The sequence below is a fragment of the Cheilinus undulatus genome, linkage group 15 (genome assembly GCF_018320785.1).
Source record: "Cheilinus undulatus linkage group 15, ASM1832078v1, whole genome shotgun sequence".
Lineage (NCBI taxonomy): Eukaryota > Metazoa > Chordata > Actinopteri > Labriformes > Labridae > Cheilinus > Cheilinus undulatus.
The window spans coordinates 18,602,568-18,624,543 of NC_054879.1; the positions used below are offsets into that span (position 1 = coordinate 18,602,568).

General features: G+C 38.0%; 1 protein-coding gene across 1 annotated transcript; it reads left to right on the forward strand.

Annotated features, from left to right (window-relative positions):
* Positions 1–514: 514 nt before the first annotated feature.
* stx19 (syntaxin 19) lies at positions 515–13,990 on the forward strand. Its single transcript, XM_041806572.1, has 5 exons — positions 515–676; positions 7,641–7,956; positions 8,065–8,301; positions 8,857–9,069; positions 11,931–13,990. The coding sequence occupies exons 2-5, from the start codon at positions 7,735–7,737 to the stop codon at positions 12,165–12,167; spliced, it is 909 nt and encodes a 302-aa protein (XP_041662506.1). The 5' UTR covers positions 515–676; positions 7,641–7,734; the 3' UTR covers positions 12,168–13,990.
* The last annotated feature ends 7,986 nt before the right edge of the window (positions 13,991–21,976 follow it).

The window sequence follows — 21,976 nt, forward strand, 5'->3', positions numbered from 1 at the left end:
TCATGCTGCATAGCAAAGAGTGACTGTGTCCCTTCCCATGTTGAAAAAGCACCAGGGTTTCAGGGGGCTTGTCAGGAGAAATCTGTCAAATGTACTCAGGCGAGTTACCAAAGCCTAAGGAGTACAATACCCCAGACTTAGAGGCTTTACCCTGCTAACCCTGATACTTCACATACACGTTAGCTCTGCTGAAAAGAAACCCTGCACCCTGGTTTACACCCAAACCACACTTCCCATTGTGTGACCTTATAATATACACACTAGCCTTCTATTTACTCGGCTCTGTTTTCCTGTTCAGGATCATGCCTGAGGGAAGGATTTATGAGCTTGTCTCTCCCTCCTCCTTTACTCAGTCGCGTCACTTCTTATTGCTTTAGATAAGCAAATAGGCCTCAAGTCTGCTTCTTTCTTATTGGCTACATCCAGGCATGTCTTCAAAAGGAGGGGCAGTGCTTGAGAGTGGCTGAATGAGACTTCTCTGAAAGTTTTCCTGCCTATGAGTGTGAAAGTTCTGATGAACAGTCGATGCCTGAGCCGTTACAGATAATCTAAAAGTATAACTGAGTCTAGGGGAACTGGAGAGGGCACAGTGATATCAAGGGATATTATCAGGTTGTTGTGGATTACATTGGAATACTCAGCAGAAAATCTGTGATGGATTCTTGACAACATTAAGGTAAAATCCTCTTATTAGACTGAATTTTTTGAGTCCAGAACATATTTTAGTGTATTTAGGTTTAATATTGCTAATATACTAATCAAATCCTGCATTCAGGTGGCATAAATAGAGGTAGCTCTCTATTATGTATGATTATAAGGTCACAGCTTACCCTTAGAAGTCCACCAACAAATTTTGCTGTTTTGTTTCTTATGACAATATAAACCACTCAGTCAATGTTTACCATGCCCATGTTTGATATCAATTTTCGGCACAATCTCAATTTTATGAGATTTAAACTATTTTTTTTTTTTTAACTCTAACTTACTGTATCAGATATAAAACCTCCAAAAACATACAAAAATAATAATAAAAAAAACTGATTATTTAGAATTTGCTATTTGAAAAAAATATATAGATCAAAATGAGATGAAGTTGTTATTTCTAGAGTTAGATATTTCAAAAATGTAAAATCACACAAAAGTGGTCAAATTACACATATCAATTTTGTTTAAATTATTTTACACAGAATTCATGTGTATCAATGGGCCTTTTTTATCCGCTAAACACAGCCGATAATTTTTGCGCTTAAGTACACAGAGAACAATATGGCATTCTTTGCATTCCAAGACTATCAAGGATTACCAAGCAGTGCAAATTAAATATACAAAAATGTATAAGTTAGCCAATTCAAGCTAAAAGCAGAAAAACACAATTTTAAACATAAGTGGTTTAATCCATTTTTGACAGTCCCACTGTGTAATATCTAAGAATGAATTATTAGGAGAAATAAACTACATGAAATGCTTTCTTACAAAATGAGGGATAGGCAGATAGTGATAATATGAGGAGATATTTTTCCTTTTAAAAGAAATGACACAAAATATTGAAATTATGAGAAAGATTACCAGACCCATCCTGTATAGTTTGGGACACGACATTCCCCACATTCAAAATACTTTTTATATCAAATTTTATCACAAAAATTATCACAAAATTATTGCAGTGCAAAATTTGGCTTTGTTTTCATGCTATCACATGACAAAAAATATTGATGTCAGTGTGATCGTGGACTTCAAAGGTTTTAACATCACAATTAAATAAAATTACATCTTTTGGAAAATTAAAGTCCCTAGAAAGTGATTTTAAAAATATATATATTTATTATTTTAGGTCTGTTGTATGACAGCCCACTGTGTTGTGAACCACCAGGCCAACTTTCTGTCCTGAAAAACATCTCTATGTTTATAAAGTTAAGCTTCAAAATTATGAAAAATGAGGCAGTAACATCTGGTCTAGGATGGTATGGGCGTGTCGGTTGAATGAGCTAAAGCCACACCCACTCAGGAGAAATATGATCCTCTCAAATAAAGAAAAGTTTCTGATCCTGGCTCTGTGGGGGAGCAGAGAGAAAGTAGCTGAGATTAAATTTACTGTTTTCTGGCACAAATCTTTATGTTATGATACTTTTAACATCCCGTGGACCATCATGGCTGATAGATTTGAGAAACTTACCTCACAATGAACAGCATGTAACTGGCTGTTCACTATCAATTAAAGCAGTGACATCAGCTAACAGCAGACTGTACTGAGATGAGCTGCCATCAAGACTGGTGATGTCATGGGCTCAGATTTTTGCCCTGCTCAAAACAAACCAAGCCAAGAAAGAAGTGAACAACTTTATGATGGTTTAAATCAAAAATTCAGTCACACATAGATCTCAGTGTTTTCACGTTTACAGCAACCATATTCCAACATATCTAGTGTGTTATGACACAAAGTTTGGATTTTACTTTATTGAAGAGTTTATTTGGTAAAGGTCTCAGGCCAAGATAAACAGTAAAACCTGTGATACAATGCTGCACTTTGGGATTCCTACTGAATGTCCACAACATAATTCTAGGCTTGATCTGAAAGACAACTGGACTTGGTTGAAATTCTTGAAGATGTTTCACTTAATCCTCCATGAGGCTTCTTCAGTTCAACCAAGTCCAGTCGCCCTGTGGATCGAGCCTTGAATTACCATGACCTGGATAAGAGAGATCCTTCACAGACACATTTCCTTCAGAAACACAGATATAGGAGGGCTGTATCGATCAAAGGGAGAAAATATTTTCTTGTTCTAGGAAAAAATAAATAAATAAATAACAGTTCAATCACAGAAAGTAAGAAAGACTCCTTGGTGAACCCTGCTCTACTTCTTGTTAGTTTTAAGGCAAAACAAAGAAGAATGTGCTCCTAAATCCTTTAAGCAACTTTTTTAATCAGCTCCTCTGGTTTGAGCTGGTGGGGAGAGAGAGGGAGAGCACAAGAAAAGAGGGGGGGAGAAAGTTCACCCAAGAAAACAAAAGATACTTTTTTCATTCTTTGTGCTGTGAGAGGTTTGTAATAGTTACTCTTTGTCACATTCAGACACAAGAGCAAGAGAGTAGTTTGGTTTGAATCCTAAGGAGAAATGAGATAGTCTGTGATTTGAAATGCTCCATTTCTCTGCAGCCTAACATCCTGTTTTCCCCCCCAACACAATCATGTGCCTCCAGAAGATTATGGTCAGGGCCTCTAAAATCTAAATCCTTGTGTTGCTTAGGCAGTTTCAAGGTGTTGGTACGCCCATTTGAGTGCAGAGGTGTGGTTGAATGTAATTTATATGGAAAGCATTCAGGAAATCAGATTTAATCATAAGCAACTCAGTTGTTTACTTCAGCTTTGGTAGAAATCAACAGTCTTGGGCTGGTGACTGAGGAGAAAATGGGATAAATATTTAGAACTGTGGCAGTATATCTTATTTAAAAAACATATAGCACACTCATAAAACAAAAGCTATTGATGCAGTTGAGTTGCAGTCAATCTGTTTCTTCTCTTAGACTTGTCATTGTTTAACAAATGAGACAAACTTGCCTTTTCACATCAATTTTTTCCTCTGAGTTTGACGTTAAGCACAAACAACCCACTTAGATCTCATCAGAAAAACAACTTGAATCTGTTTGACTGATGTCAGAGATTAACTTTCCGCTCATTCGTCTTGTGTTGTTTCTCATACAGTTAAAAATACATCTCAGTGCTCCGAGGAGAGCAGATATGGCTCATCAGTTACGCTCATACCAGGACGGATGAACTTAGGATGATGTAAACAAACACAGATCAGGCTTTGACTCACATTGGACACACCAGAGTACACAGTTAACTGCATGTGCTTTAGTTGAACTACAAGAGTGGTATTTTGTAAAGCTATTATGTCCTCAGGGCGTACGGGCTGTTTATTGACATTCCCACTGCTGAGAGGAAGCTCACTTTGTAGCTTTTATGTGCTACATGATGATGACTACAACTCTTCTCTATATTATTTAAAGTTTTATAACCTGTTTTATTCACTACAAACATTGGATACCTAAATTACTCAGCAAGTACCAATTACATATGTTTAATGAATCACTTATTTCCCTTAGTTCTGGTTAATATGTTATCATTTGCGATCAAGACTTAGGCTTTTTTAGGGAAGGTAAAACTTTATGGTACACTTTGCTCTCTTAAAAATAAATGCTCTTAATACTCCTTTCAGAGAAAATCATGAAACAAAAATGAGTTCTGTATAAAATATATAACTGTAAATTTAACTGGAAGCTTTTGAGTTCAGGGCGCATTTTTGATCACGTCAACTCTGAATTTCCAAATTCTGAGATTACATGGAATAAGGCATTTTGGTCAATAATTAGTTGTAGCTTGGGGACAGAAACGTAAAAAAAAAAGTAACATAATAAAATAATTCTTTCAAAAATGGAACCTGCCTCAAGGATGCCCATACACAGAGAAAACTAGGATGACCAGCAGAAGCCTTTTTCTGTAGACATGCAGTAATCTTAAAGCAACCCAAGGCCTTGATGCCCATGCAGCTAGCACTACAAATAACTTTTCTTAAAAGTGTTTCAGTAAAATGTCCAAATATTCTCATCAAACTACAAAAGAAGTACTCACATGTACTTTTCCATTTTCAACATCTCATTTGCTTGAAAGTCTTGGGGAAATGGTCATTTTCAAAATTGTAGCATTGGTTTTTGCTAGTGTTAGCAAGACAGTCTGGCAGCAGACTGCAGATCTCAGACTTCCCCCTCTTGCAGACCACAACTGTGACATGCCTCCTCTGTCAGAACAGCAATTCTAGTAAAACTTTCAAAATAAAATTGAATTAAACTTTCACTTAGGGAATGGGTTTAGGTACGTGTTAGGATACCAAAACTTAAAAGTCAACAACTTTACCTTCAAAACCTAACCACAGAACATTTAATAAAGCTGAGTACACCGTCTGCTCACAGGAAAAGAGTTTGTCCTCCATGAAAACCACTTACATAGCTAAGGCTTAAGCTAACAAAGTTCAGTAGCTTTGTTAAATATTTTACATGACAACATAACCAAAGCCAACAAAGCTGTATAAGCTTATGCTACATTTACTAAAGCTTAATTAGCTACATCACCTACGTAGCTACTAATGTAGCTACATCAGCTTATGCTACATTTACTACAGCTTAAAAAGCTACATTACCTAAAAAGCTACAAATACAGCTACATTAGCGTATGCGTATACATTTACTAAAGCTTAAAAAGATACATTACATACATAGCTATGAATGAAGCTACATTAGCTTATGCTTCATTTATTAAAGCTTAAGTAGCTACATTACCTACATAGCTACAAATGTAGCTACATAAGTGTATGCTACATTTACTAAAGCTTAAAAGGATACATTACATGCATAGCTACGAATGAAGCTACATTAGCTTATGCTATATTTACTAAAGCTTAAGCAGCAACATTGCCTACATATCTACTGATTTAGCTACACTCGCTTATGCTACATTTATTAAAGCTTTAGTAGATACATAACCTACATAGCTACCAATGTAGCTACATTAGCTTATGCTGCATTTAGTAAATATTAAGTAGCTACATCACCTACATAGCTACAAATGTAGCCACATTAGCTTATGCTACATTTACTAAAGCTTAAGTAGTGACATCGCCTACATAGCCAAAAATGTAGCTACATTAGCTTATGCTACATTTACTTAAGCTTAAGTAGCTACATTACCTAAATAGCAACAAATGTAGCAACATTAGCTTATGCTACATTTACTAAAGCTTAAATAGCTACATTTACCTAAAAAGCTACAAATACAGCTACATTAGCGTATGCTACATTTACTAAAGCTTAAGTTGATACATTACCTACATAGCAGCTACCAATGTAGCTACATTAGCTTATGCTGCATTTAATAAATATTAAGTAGCTACATTACCTACATAGCTACAGATGTAGCTACATTAGCTTATGCTACATTTACTAAAGCTTAAGTGGCTACATTACCTATGTAGCTACTAATTTAGCTACATTAGCTTTAGATAATTTACTAAAGCTCACATTGCTATGACTAACTTTACTACATTCTTTTACATCTCCTGCCCAGGGACCACAGATGAAAATTAGCTTTACAGCTAACTCTGGCTTGACAGTTTTGTTTTGCATGGCTCCTGTCAAATAAACTAATAAACTAAACTAACACCGACTTACATAGTAATGTTAGCTCGCACAGCTATAGTGAGCCACAGTTTGCATAAGTGCTTCTAAAACTGGTCTGTGTCATTGGCACCTTTTCCTGTTTTATTTATGAAATGTCGTTCGTCTGTAATGTATGCACTGTGGTTATTGCATGAATGTAACTGCCACACTTTGTTTATGAATAAAGTTGAATTAAAAACATAAAGTTCTTAAGTGTTGGTTAGCAAAATACGTCAGGGGTCCACAAAAGGGGATGTTTGAAATCTGCAGTCTACAGTCAGACCTCAGACACTGTAATGGAAAATGCTTTTTTACTCTTCATGAAAAGATCTGCAGGCATCTATTAAGCTAAACTATCTGTTTAAAAATTTTGCACTATACTGATTAAGGCAGGGAAAATGTGGACAAGTGTATTTTGTAACAGGAGCAGCCAGTACTAACTGGAATGAAACTTGCACCTTTTCCTGTCCAATCAGGAGGCAGAACTGGATGGAACAGACTGTAGTGTTTCATGCCAAAAGTCAATAAGAACAACAAAAATGGCCAAACGTTGCTGGAATACACCTGGCCTCAACAGCTTCTCTTTCAAAATAATAATACTATAACTGGAACCCAAACCATTAAAACACCAATGTGACAAAATCTGAAAAGGCTGGACCATCAAATGTATGGAGAATTGATTTGAATGTTTTAGAGACTGTTGTTAATGTGTTTACTTTGGGTTTTGGAGGCAAATAATTTTACATTTGCAGTAAGTCTGCATGTTGTAATTTTGAACTCGTGCCATTTCTGTGGATGCACCTCACTGATTCAAGACTGCTACAATGTTTTTTTCCTTTACTGGTCAACGTTCATTTGCAGAAACAAAAAGCACACGTGACCTATTTTAAGACAATTTTCTGTTTGTATGAATGGTTGTCTACCTGAAAAAATCTCCTCCACTTTTCCACTGAAGTCCAGTTGATGATATGCTCTTCAGCCTGCTCATTTGCCATCCTTATGTAAACTAAAGGAGAAAGAAGAAAATAATATTTTTACAGTGAGAAGCAGTCAGTCATAAGATTATCTAAATGAGCAGAAAGCAGGTAAACATCGTTGACATTAGGCCTGCAAAACAAGTTACTTAGTTCAGCTTAACCCACTCCTCATGATAAACCGTCAGTAGAAGGAGGATGTAGACACCAGGATGTTACCTTCTGGATTCTGAGCTGCCTTTTTTTTAGAGCCTCTTGTTCTTTATGCTTCATTATAAATGTTATATTGACCTGCCTGCTGAATTTTATAACTTAAATATAACTTGAGTTTAATGTTAGCCATAACTTTCTCTGTGCTATCCTATATACTTCTTATATGTTCCTTCTTAGCCTCTTTTTCCATGAACCCAGGACACCGGCATACATTTTTAATGTTTTATGTTATTTCTTTTTCAGCATCCTGTCAGCACTGACAAGAGCGATACATACAACAACTTTGTATCCCCGGGAGTGAGTTCTGAAGCTTTTTTTTTAAATATATTTTTTTACAATGAGGGACCGCTTAGAGGAGCTCCTTCAGAAGGCTCAAGAGTTTTCAGAGGCAGCGAGTGAGAATAACAACCCTTTCTCAGCGGAGGGTGATAATGATGACTCTGTGGTGGCCGGGGTCATCACGCCACAGGCTGTGGTGTTTGAGGAGGAACCAATCATTGAGAATTTCCTCTCTGAGGCTCAGCAAATCCGAGATGATATCACAGTGCTGGAAACAGAGGTGAATAGTTCTAAATTACATCTTTTTAACTTCAACCTGACTTAAAGGAATTGAAAGTTGCTATATAAATGTTGAAAACACATTTGATCCAATCTCCAATGTAAACAGGTCCTTAAGTTTGGCCAACAGCAAAAGACCCTGGTGGCAACCATGCGTCGTTTCAGTGTGATGAAGAAGGAGAGCAGTATATGCAGAGATATTAAGCTCCAGGCTGAAAGCCTCCATCGACGTTTAGACGCCCTTTCAAAACAAGTCCAAAGAGCTGAGGATCAGCAGGGACCTAGTGCTGTTACAACAAGAATACAGCGCTCCCAGCATGCAGCACTTTACCGCAAATTCCAGCAGGTGAGGACGAATTATCTGCCAGTTTCATGTAGAATCTTTTCTTCCCATCTCTCTGGCATAAGCCTCTTTAGCCCAGGATCCACTCCCTGCTTTTCTTGACTCATGAAATGAACACAAATAGTAATTTTTCAAATTAAAAAGCGGGCTTTGAACTATATCACTGTCACACATTTATAACTTTGACAATTTTTTGAAATTTTGTAAGGGGGAGTTAGTGGGCAGAAAAGTCAATGAAAATAGAGTAACATACAGTATTAATAAAACCGCTCAGATAATGATGAAATTGGATGATATGAATGTAAAGATAACTATACAAGGGCCAGCAGCATAAGTGTACCCAGCTGTTTGACTCTCCACTTCATCATCTCTGCCTTCCTGTAGTAAAATATACAATAAATGCATTGTGCTTTATAATACGGTCTGTTTAAGAACTGGCTAAAGCCTCAAACCTAAATCATCCCTAAGCCAAAAAAGAAATGACTCAAATATCTTCTCATTTTTCACACCTCCTCCTCTGTCCTCCCATTGTCTCTTTTTTGCCGCGCTAATGTCCAGGTAATGCTGCAGTATAATGAAGGTCTGCTGAGCAAGCAGGAGCGCTGTAAGCACTTCATTATCCGGCAGCTGGAGGTATCGGGGAGGGACGTGACGGAGGAAGAGGTGAATGAGATGGTGGCCACGGGAAAATGGGACGTCTTCAATGAGAACCTGCTAAATGATGCCAGAATCACACGATCACAACTATCAGAGATTGAACAGCGACACAAGGTGAGGATGGTGGAATCCAACACTGTCAGTCAGCACATGACTGATTTTATTTGTTTGTCCCCAAACAATATAGGTAATTGTTTTGTAAATTTTATGGCCTTCAAACATATTTTCAGGTATTATGTCTTGACTCATTATGCCATGTTCAGGACATCAGGTCTTTATTTTTAAAACCTTTTATGTCATTTACAAAGTTATTAACATTTGGGCTAACTGGAGCAAAGGTGCAGCTGACAGCAAAGAGACAAGCTACCATCTCTGTTTCGGGCAGTTGGGTGTCCTGTTTTACAACCCTGACCCTAAAGACCCTGTTTATCAGCAGCTGATTCCATTTAGGATGAGGGGGGTTGTGTTATGTAGACTGATAAAATGTGTTCTGTTTGGTAAGCACAGAAAAATAAACTCTAATAGGGTTTAAGAACCTTTCTTCATCCAAACTGGTTAAAGATTAACATATCTACCTAAAAAATAAGTAAACCACACGTGTTATCAAATAGCCTTCTCATCGACACATAACTCAAACTTCGGCTAAACCCAAACTTCCTGTCAAAGCTTTATATGCATACCTCTTCTTCTAACTTGCATTCCTACTGCCAGGGGAGAAGCTAATGTGTGGGGGTTCTGGGGATAGGAGATGATAAACACTTCAACCCCCACCTTTGATAACCTTTTTAGTTATCGGAACATTCCAGTTCCAGATAAAACCGAAGAATGTGTGCTTTTCATCACAATAATTTGCAAGTACAAGTTCAGAATGTACTTGGTAGTGCTGACTTCCCTCCAACATCCTGTATTTGCCTTCTTTTGTAGTTGTTTTATGTAATGACTCGAGACTTTTCGGTTCCTGTTAATTAAGAATGTAACTGCTCTACATTATCCATCTCAGCAGCGTTCATGATTCAAATCCAGTGACACTGGTTGATATTTTCAAGAACACAGCAGCATTTACATCACAATACCTCAAACACTTTTTAAAGAAGTTAACTTTAAATTGATGTCAGAGGAAACAAAAGGCAAATAGTTTGAATAAAACAGTTCATGTAGCTATTTAAGTGTTCTGAATGAAATCAGTGCTCATGCAGCAGACAGCAGCTACATCTGTATCACACAATAGATATCTATTTTACCGATCATTTGATGATGATGATGTTTATCTTAATTTCAAATCAATCTGTTATGACCAATAAGCTTCCCTCAACAAATCTGAGGGAAGAATTTCTTTTTCCATGAAAGAGCGGGTGCTGCAGCATCCGTGGGTATGATACCAGGTACAAAGAATTTTTGCGTGCAGTTTTAAATTTGCATATACAATCACATAACATGCTACATAAACTTTGACTATTACGCTCTGCTGGAAACCCCAAATTTGAAAAAGAAGAAAGAAGAAAGAAGCCAAAAGATTGCAGTCAAACTGCACATATGCAACATAAGGCATGTGCAAAACATCCAATCATATAAGATTACTGATATTAAAATAAACTATATTGATTTTGTAATAAAATACCACCCATCTCTTGTTACTTCAACATATACAAAGATTCCTTTCATTAATTACATTGACATTTTCTTGAGTTGTATGATGGCATGAATGCTAACAATTCACTAGCATTGCAGTCTTTCCCCTTTATCAATCACATATGGTGGCGGACTTAGAAATTTTGAGGTCCAAGGCAAACCCAGGCATGGGGCCCTCCACATCCATTATTCTCCCCTGTCTTAACCCTCACATGTCTAAGAAAGTCCAAATAAAACAATGAAACTAGAAAACATTTAATGCCATAAAATTCTATAAAATCTTGTTAGTATAAAAAATAATCTATGTAAAAAATACACTTTATTGTCCATGTATCTGTCATGTAGGGGTGCTCAATAGGATGATCTTAAATCATGATAAGATAGAATGTATTGACGATCTCCTAATGCTGGTTTTTCATACAGTAGGCTCTAGCACTTCTACATCTATGTTCACTTCCCCACTTACTAGTGCAGAAAATGTACAAATTTGTACCATAAAATAAATCAGAATGCAGGAAAATAAATGCCAGTTGCTTGGATATGCAGGAGAAAACCTCCAGAACCCTTGATCTGATGGTGCTAACAATGAAAATGAAACTTTCTTTGGAATCTTCCATGCATTGACCATCAGACTGATGCAGAAAAAAAAAAAAATACTTTGAATACTTGATTTGTAAACAATATTTATGCATTTAAAATGCATAGGGAATACGCCTCCCCCAGTAATTAAATACAAATGTTTCTTTAAAATGGAATTTAGAAAAATGTAATAAAATAGAGATTATGATCTGGCCATTAAAAAAAAAACTGTGATATATTCCCCCCATTTTTCCATCCTCACTGTGGTGTTATACATTTCTCGCAAAATCTCTTAACTCTACTAGAATCACACTAGTTATGATACATTTTGATTCAGATTCATTCTGATGCCGTTTTAGCATACAAAGATTGTTATGATAACAAGGTGAATTAATTGCAGGTAAAACTATAAACTCAACATTAAGTTTATCTTAGCCCATGAGGCCCCTGCAGCCTGGGGCCCCAGGGAGTTGCCTGCCTTTACCTAAATTCTGCCTTTAATCACACATGATAGAAATAGGTAGAGGACAAGAAGCCTGAAATAGCCTCAAAGACTTAAAATTGGCAGAAGGAAATATTTAGGACCTAACTGAACAAAATAAATGATAATCAGACAGTGCAAATGTATTTTAACTAAATTGTACTGATAAATCAGGGTGTGTTCTTTCATTGTCGGTTTGATTTTCAGTTCTTTCTCCAGCCCCTGTAGTATGATCTATGTTTTGAAAATCTACAGTACTTTTTCCATTCTTCCTCTTTTCCATCAGGAGCTGTTGAACCTGGAGAACAACATCAAGGAACTGAGAGACCTGTTCATGGACATTTTCATGCTGGTGGAGGAACAAGGGGCCTACATTGAACACATCCAGACCAACGTAGAGCGGACACAGGATTATGTGGCAGCCTCTAATGAGAAGTTCAAATTAGCAGCCAGGTATAAGAAGAAGAACCCAATACGACAGCTGTGCTGCTGCTGCTGCCCTCCATGGAGATGCTGCTTCTAAAGAGTATGCATTTAGTACCTGAATAGTCAACCCACATATGGTTTTATTTCCAAAGTCCCACTCCTGATGGGATCTTGTGATGTTGGATTCAAGTACCATTAAAGTGAAGGTTATGGTAGTGCAGGTTTTGCTGTTGATCGAAGCGGTGGTGAAGACAGATTCACCAGAGCGTAGAAAACAATTAGGGGGAAAGGCCAGAATTGGTATTTGAGGCACTTGTTTCTTTCAAGAGGATGTGGAGGGAGTGCTATTGGAGGAGACAGTTCACTGAGTGCTACTCACCAACACTGCTGCTTATTGGAGACCTTCACTGTCATCTGACAGAGGTCACAAACAAGGCCAGACCACTGCTAGATCAGCAGCACCCATACTTCACCGCTCTCTCTCCTGGTTTTTTTCTTCCACATGATCTTTTAGTTGATGACCATTTTTTTATTTATACAGTATGAGCACTTTAAGACTTTTTTTCTGTCAAGATAAATTTCTCTCAGACGTTGAGCCTGCGCTTTGCATTTCATTTTTGCTCCACATGAAAAAAGAACTGTTTTAACAATTGCTCATTAGATGAATTTGCATTTCAAATACGATCATGTTCAGTGAAGAAAATGTTATTCCTTTATTCCATTTCAAAGAGACAGGGATTCGAGTAAAACTTTGAAGATTGAGCCTTGATCAAAATATTCTGTCAAGACAGAAGTGCAAAAATAATTTGTTTAAAAGTATGATGGGAAAGTTCTGCATTTCAGGAAATATGTGTTCACTCCTGATGGTTTGTATTTTTGAGTAGAAATTCAATGATTATTTTTGAAATGTTACTGAAGGCTCTCTTGTATTATGACTATGAAAAATCATGTCACACCAAAAGTGATCTATGGCTTTAAATCAAGTCGAAGCGTTCACAAAACAAGATCAGCAGTAATGACTAATGAAGACAGTTTTATTAACAACAGATACATTTTCACACCTGTCTCACCTTTTACTAAAAGCTTAACACAACCCCAGCCTTGAATGATAACTCAGATAGAATGATTTTAATTGACTTCCAAAGATAAAACCACTTCATTTAGGATCTGACTTGTTGGGAGAAGAGCTCTCATGGACAGCCTCAGGGATGTTCTTTAGAGACTCAGTGATCTGTGGTGTCTGGTGTCCAGGACAAAATACGGGTGACCTCGGTGTTCACCAGCTAGGCTGGAAAATCCTGTTTGTCTGTTATTCCAGGTTTTTTCATGACAGCTGCTATCTGTTCCTACAGGGAGAGTGCGGTAACAAAGCCTCTAACTTCTAACTGATATTTAACAAGACTGAAACGTGTTTTATTATTTTATATTAAGCATTTTTTAATAAGATCAAAAGATCATAAGCAATTTAACTTAAAGCACAGTGTGTAAATCACACCACCAGGGGGTGCTCAATTAAAAACACCCGTGTAGAGATGCTCTGCTCTGTTCCACCTGACTATGTTGCCAACTTCTTGTTTTGATATTGATCTGTGTTTATAACTGTTTTATTTCATGTCTGTAACTCTGTTAACTGTGCTGCTGCCTGTCTTGGCCAGGGCACTCTTGTAAATGAGATAACTGATCTCAATGAGATTTTTCTCCTGGTTAAACAAATAAATAATAAATAACTGAATTGAGGGCTCTTGGATGTATTTGACATTTTTAGCCTTCCTGTGAGCTACTGTAGATTCAAAGATTTCTGTGGTTGCTTGCAGTGTAAACCAGAAAGGACACTTTTAACAGCTTTTCTTACTTGTTATATGAAGTTAAACAGTAGTTTATGTTAAGTAAAGACATTTTATGCCGTGCATGTTTTTTTCTGTGGAGCCTGATTTATTGAAAATAAAAAAAATAGAATGTCACATTTGCATAAATTTGAAAAAAAAAAAAAAAAAAATTGGTTGAGGCTGCAGTGATGGTTGTCCCATCTCCACAAAGGATCTCTGAAGCTAAGTCAGAGTGACCATCAGGTTCTTAGCCACCTCTCTTACTATAAGGCTTAGTTTTGCTAGGTGACCAGCTCTGGAAGAGTCCTGGTTGTACCAAACTCCTCTGTAAGAAGAGACCTCTATGCACCTTCAGTGCAGACGTGTTTTTGTAGCCTGCCCCAGATCTGTGCCTTGCAACAATCCTGTCTCTGAGCTCTGCAGGCAGTTCCTTTGACCTCATGGCCTGGGTTTTGCTCTGATATGCACTGTCAGCTGTGAGACCTTCTATAGAGGTGTGTGCTTTTGCAGATCATGACCTGTCAATTAAATTTACCACAGATGGAAACATTGATCAAGAGAAATGAGAGGAACCTGAGCTAAATTACAGATTTATTTGCACATTGTCTGAATACTTATTTCAATGTGATATTTCAGTTTCTTTTAATTCATAAATAAGGAAAATTTCTATAATTCTGTTTTCACTTTGTCATGATGGAGTACTGAGGGTAGACACAGTGTGAATATATATGAATTTTTTTCAACTGTAGAATCAGGCTGCAACATAAAAAACTGAACAAAAATGAAGGGGTCTGAATACTTTCTGAATGTTCTGTAAACAAATGTACAACATAGAAGTAATCTTAAAAAACTACAGGCATTTCAATGGGGAAATTCTGCTTATTGTACCTGTAATGTTTCTAAAAAGTAATGTGGTTGACAAATACACTGATATTGAAAATGACCATTTTTTTAAGCCACTTGAGTTATATCCTCAGGGACTGACTTGTGACATGTACAATAGTCTGCCAGCTATTTAAGTGAACTCTTATTTACACTGCTCCCTTGGGTCCAGTATTTGAACCAGGGTGACATATGTCCAGGCTGTCATTTTGTGAATCTTATCTCCTCCTCTGTGTATCAGTCTCACTCTGATTAGAATGACATTTGGAAACCTCGACATAAATGCATCAAATATGTGATTGTGGATATGTAAATCAAATAACAATCATCCATTTTAATGCAGCACAGCAGCACTCTTTCTGTCAGATGCAGTTGGGACAAATGAGGTAGGGCTTCATATTGAAGGGTTCTTGAACAGCAACAATGCCATCCAGTGTTCACTGAGATAATTGCCAGTTTAAAAAACTCTTAATGTTTGAACAGTTAGAGCAGGACGTTATCACTTACAGCTGCATGCTCTGTGAGTGCATGTTCAGAACAAAGACACTCAAGATCTGAAAATTAAAAAACAAAGACATTTTGAGGTGTTGTCGTTTGAACCTTTTTACAGAAGGGGGCTCAAACCAAAAACCTCTTGGGACGTTTTTTGTTCTGTCATTTTGAAGAAGGCTCATCCCAGGTGTTAAGTACTACAAGAAAGCCCTTATAAATACAAATGTTCTTTTTTTCAGTGTTCATATTTTAATCATGGTTAGCCAATATTACAAACAGCAGCTTGTAAACATGTCCATACAACTGCTTTAAATGCAAGGGCAAATCTTATTTCATCTAAGATAAGTTATTATCATTGCTTGACTGACATGTGAATTAATAGCATAAATAAATGCATCAGTTCCTATCACTAAACCCCTGATGAAAATGTCCAGCTGAGCATGTTAATATGTCAGTGCTTTAATAAAGTTACACAGAAAAGGTAGAGAAATATCTAGCCTTATCATGTAAATGGTTATAAATTCACTTAATAACTCGCTGATCTGCTCCACCACTGTTCCTGCAGATACAGATATTAAACTCCTCTTTCTTGTAGTAAGCAGCTTTATTTATAGAGATAGAGACAGAGATAAATCAAGGGTGTGTTCCTCCTGTATCCCAGCATATTATAACTAGATACAGTGCTGTAAAAAGTATTTGCCCCCTTGCTGATTCCAGATGTTTTTGCATATTTACCACACTTAAATGTTTCGGATCATCAAACCAATTTTTACATTACATTCACTGGGACCGCAGCGAACCACAGTCAGAGCCATTATCCACAAATGGAGAAAACTGGGAACAGTGGTGAACCTTCCCAGGAGTGGTCAGCCAACCAAAATTACTCCAACAATGCAAAGACGACTCATCCAGGAGGTCACAAAAGAACCCAGAATCCATATCCAAAGAACTGCAGGCCACACTGGCCTCAGTTAAGGTCAGAGTTCATGACTCAACCATAAGAACCACTTTTGACAAAAAAGAACACAAAGGCTTGTCTCACATTTGCCAAGAAACATCTGATGATCCCCAAGACTTTTGGAGAAATATTCTGTGGACTGAGGAGATAAAAGTTGAACTTATTGGAAGGTGTGCGCCTGTTACACCTGGAGTAAAAATAACACAGCATTTGATAAAAAGAACATCATGCCAACAGTCAAACATGGTGGTGGCAGTGTGATGGTCTGGGGCTGCTTTGCTGCTTCAGGACCTGGACCACTTGCTGTAAATGATGGAACAATGAATTCTGCTGTCTACCAGAAAATCCTGATGGTGAACCTCCAGCCATCAGTTCATGCCCTCAAGCTCAATCGCTCTTGGGTTATACAGCAGGACAACGACCTGAAACATACCAGCAAGTCCACCTCTGAATGGCTTAAAATAAACAAAATTAAGGTTTTGGAATGGCAAAGTCAAAGTCTGGACTTAAACCCAATTGAGGTGCTGTGGTGTGACCTTAAATGCACAGTTCATGCTGGAAAACCCTCCAATGTGGCTGAGTTAAAACAATTCTTCAAAGAAGAGTGGGCCAAAATTCCTCCCCAGCGATGCAAAAGACTCATCAACAGTTATCGCAAACTCTTGATTTCAGTCATTTTTGCCAAGGGTGGCAAAACCAGTTATTATTAGGTTCAGGGGCAACTACTTTTTCACAAAGGGTCAGATAGGTTTGGACCCCCCCCCCCCAAAAAAAAAAATCAATAATCATTTAGACACTGCATTTTCTATTTACTTGGGTTGTCGTTGTGAAATGTAAAAATTGGTTTGATGATCAGAAACATTTAAGTGTTATAAATATGCAAAAATCTCAGGAATCAGAAAGGGGCAAATACTTTTTCACGGCACTGTATTTCTCTCGAATCTGAATTTATGAATTCCGAGTCATGTACTGTGCATATCCCACTCATCATTTTACAAAGTTTGGCAGCTTTGTGCACTTTGCTCTTGCTTTGTGTCTGAATGTGGAGAGGGGCCGCCAGCATCTTCCCTCTCTGCTGCACAGAGTATCACTTTCTTCCTGGCCAGGGGTAGTTGGGGTGAACCAGGTCCCCCTGAAATCTGATTGGTCCCTGCATAATCCTTAAAATAATTGGCTATTTGCCTTGTCAGCCATTTACTTGCCATTAAAACATAATGAATCACTAAGCATATTTGAACCTACTGTGCCGATGAAAAGTATTTGCCTTCATGGATGTTTTACACTTTATTTACTTTATAAATCAATCATGGCCAATAAAATGCAGCTTTTTGACCAAAAAAACTCTTTAATCTCAAAGTGAAAACAGATTCCTACAATTATTTGAAGCAATATCAGTTAAACTAAAATATGTCATGTTAAATAAGTGATTGCATCAATTTTCCCAACCTTCAAAGTGGCTGACCTAAATCAACAGAGGTCTAGTGAATTGGTGCTATTACTAACAATTACTGACATGGAGATCAGCTGAATGCAGGGAAAGTTGCTCCAGGGATTGTAATATAAAGACACCTGTGTCTGGAAGGTCCAGCCATTGGTTAGTCAGTATTCATGGCTACCATTACACCATGAAGACAAAAGAACTCAGAAGAGTTGAAAGAAAAGTTTAAGTCAGAGGGTGGATACAAAAATTATCAAGGCACTAAACATCTTCCAGAGCTCAGGTCAATCTGTTATTGAGAAATGGAAGCACATCTGTCTAGTTTAGGCCGTCCTCACAAACTGAGTGACAAGAAGGAGACTAGCAAGAGAGGCCACCAATACACCTCTGACTGCTCTGAAGGAGTTTCAAGCTTCAGCAGCTGAGATGGTAGAGACTTGGTTTCTTCACCAGTCAAAGAGAGTGGGAAAAGGAGAAAGTCAACGTTAAAGAAAAGTCATATTAAATCTCAGCTAAGAGTTCAAAAAAAGGCATGTGGGAGATGCCATGTTAAAGTGAAAGAAAGTTCTTTGGCCTTATTACACCAAAATTGTGCCATTTAGCCATCAGGCAAGACACTATATTTGGCAGATGCCAAACATTGCACATCTCCTCTAAAACACCATCCACACTGTGAAGCACAGTGGTGGCAGCATCATGCTGTGGGTATGGAAGGTTTGTAGAGGTAGAGGATGAATTGAATGTGGTAAAATATTGGAAAAATCCTGGAGGATGATCTTATTCAGTCTGCAAGACCACTACAACTTGAGAGAAGATTTATTTTCCAGCAACACGATTACCTTAAAGCTACACTGAAATGGTTTAAAGACAACAAGATGAATGTTCTGGAGTGGCTTAGTCAAAGCCCAGACCTCAATACAATGGAGAATCTGTGGCTGGACTTCAAAAAGGCCGTGCACTGCTCTCTCTGTGCAACCTGACAGAACTTGAGCAGTTTTGCAAAGAGGAATAAAGTAAAATTGCAGGGCCCCGGTGTGCAAGCCTGATTGAGACCTATCCACACAGACTCAGTGCTGTGGTTGCAGCCAAAAGTGCATCTGCTAAATACTGGCTTGAAGGGGGTGAATGTTTATGCACTCACTTATTTTACATAGTTTTATTTGATTGACATTTGTACAAATTGGTTTTCAGTTTGACATTAAAGAGATTTTCCTTTAATTTTTTATATTTTATTATGATTTATAGTATCAGTAAAAGTGCAAAACATTCAATGGGGTGAATGCTTTATAGGCACTGTATTTTGGATTGGTTTTAATATTCTAAAGGGGAAGTTTACAAAAGTGGCTCCATCTTCTTTATGTCTTTCTGTGGAAAAGTGTGGACATGCCTGCATTATGCTACGCATACATCAGAAGACTTTGAAAAGATTTGGAAAAGACTCTTGGAAAACTATCAGCTCACACCTGCTCACATCTAAAGACAAGTTTTTGGAGTTTTTAGTCACAGCTTAGTCTCAGACTGAGATTTTACAAAGACTGTGAATCTTACAGGGTCACTATTTACAAGACTACCACTAGATTCTTTTAGCAATTTTTTTCCCACCATGCAATTTTCACATTGAACAGGCTGGGCTGATCAGCCCACAGCTCCACCAGCTGCTCCCCTTTCTGGACAGTCCATTTTGGTCAGGACCCTCAACATTTTACTGCCGGTGTTTCTTGTTCGTTCATGCCGCTCTGCCGCTTTTGTGGTTGTTTTGAGCGGCAGGTTTCCTGTTTCTGGTTTTGTCAGAGCTCATCTATTGGTTATCGATAGTGTTACGTCACTGTGACTTGCGATCATATCAAACACGTTTGATATTATCGCGAGTCCAAGACTGGGAAAGACTGATATAAACAGCACAGATTACCACCTTTAACTTCACGATAGAGATGACTGGAGCACGCCGTGACTCCAGTAAGACTCCTAAAATTTACTAAAGACTTTCAGTTTTTAGTCCGTGACAGTGAAAATCTTTTGGTGTAAGCCTAGCATTAATCGAATGGATCTCTAATGTTCTGTTATAAACTATGAACTGCTCATAGGCCACTTGTTTAACTCCCTCACTAAGTTTAGAAGTTTTTTTCCTGCTGCGTCAAGATCTTGTCTGGCTTTGTTGAAAGACTTGGCTGAAACTTTAGGCCTGTTTTTTTTCACTTTCTGATACATCTTATCCTGTTCTCTGTGCTCAGTTCAAAAACTATTTTGAGATTTTATTCCTTTAAAATTTCAACTTTTTTCTAGCACTTCAGGTAGGTAGCATATCTCCATGGAAAACAACAACAAAAAACAAAAAATCCCTGCAACATCTATCTCTCTTGAAACTGCCTGTGCTCTTCATCGACTTTCCTTTTCAGTCTGAAAACCCACATGAAACTAGTGAGCAGCCAAACAACAACACAGCCCAACATCTGCAGTCAATAACTCCATGAGGCTGTGGGCATGCCCATTTTTTAAAAATTTGGGTAAATCAGTGTACTTTATTTTATAAGAATAGTTGTTGTTTTTTTTTAAGGTTTATTTTTGGGCATTTTTGTGCCTTTATTTGATAGAGGAGGACAGTGGATAGAGTCGGAAACAGGGACAAGAGCGGGGGAGAAACATGCGGCAGAGGGCCCCAGGCCGGATTCGGACCCGGGCCATCCACGTACATGGGGCGTGCCCCAACCACTCGGCCACCTGCGCCCCAAGAAGAACAGTTGTTTTAAGTTCATTTTTTATATAAAGGGACAATGTAAATGGGTATTCTATCATATCATTTGACATTATGGGGATAATGGCAGACAAAGTAGGCCTCGGCTGCACAGTGGCGCAGGGTTTAGTGCTGTTGCCTCACAGCAAAAGGATTTCTGCCCAGCTGATCCTAATTATTGCCTCCCAGCTCCCACAGCCAATCACAGCTCTTTCTGTCAACACAGTGGTGTATTATAATATGACATACTTCTCACTAATCCCTGCTTGCACTAATGCTGATGCACCACGCTGCTGCTGCTGGCAAAGCTTCTCCTCCTCCACCCTAGCTTCCTCCTTTATAGCATAAAGCTTGTTGCAACCTCATATTCAGATTCATGCTACTATGGATGTATCACTTTTGAACTAATTTCATTGTATTCAACACACATTATCATAAATATATCTTATCTACATGGGGGTTTCTAGCCATGCCTCCTTCCAGCCTCCTTGGAAAGTTAAAGCATGCTGCTTGACTAACCCAGGGAGCATCTTTAGAGCATAGCTTAAAATATTATATTATACTAAACAAAACAGTTCAGACAGAAGTACATACATTAGATTAACATACTGCATCAACCATCATAAAGAAAAATATACAAGATGATTTATGGTTTAATTTTCCAAAATACAGTCAGCAGGAATCCAGAAATCTCTGCTGACCTAAGTAAGAGCCTTACTAGTGAATATCAGCCGTCCTTGAAAACACAGTGCCATGGGAGACTGTGCAGAGCTCCATTCGGAAACCTTTTTACATCTGACCCTGAGGCAGGTCAGCCGGAGTCCCCCACATCTCACCCACAACCTCTCTGTCCCCTCTCTATCCCCTTTCTCTTTTCCCACACTACCCCACCTGACATTCAAGCCGCCATGCACTCAGGGAGCTGCCAACAACAGTTGTGTAATGTTTACAGGTTTCACGGTGGATTCATCTTGTCTGCTCCAAAGTTGTTATCAGATATTTCATCTGAAACCACCTTGCCTCAAGCTGAGCAGGGATTTGTCCCTATTCCTTGACGAATCAGAGTTCCTCTTTGGATTTAAGACTGTCACTGTGTTTTTGACTTTACTTGGCCAAATACACAACATCAGATTCTTTAAATACAAACAATCAAAGTTGTCTCTATGGAAGGAATTTCTATCAAAGCTAAAGAGATTTTAGTTTAATGGCTATCTTTATAGCTTTTATGTGTTGTTATTGCTATGACTCTACCATGACTTCATCGTCACTCAAGGCTTCTGCCCACTTTCCAGAAAAATCCCATCAATCAGTGATTTAGCCATAATGTGAATATCAGAGACAGTTGAGAGTTTACGAGGCTGATCATGGCTGATAGTGATGCTTTTACATCTGTATATGACTGTGTATTGTTCCCATCTCTTTTATCTGCCCTGTCACTCACAAATGTGATCCCGGAGACACTCTCCAAATGTTGAACAACATCAAAGCTGTGGCCCTCCTGTGAGTAACAGCAGCTGTGGTTATAGAGAGCTGACATTACTTTACTGCCTGGTTTTATCACTCCCATCAAAACCTGAAC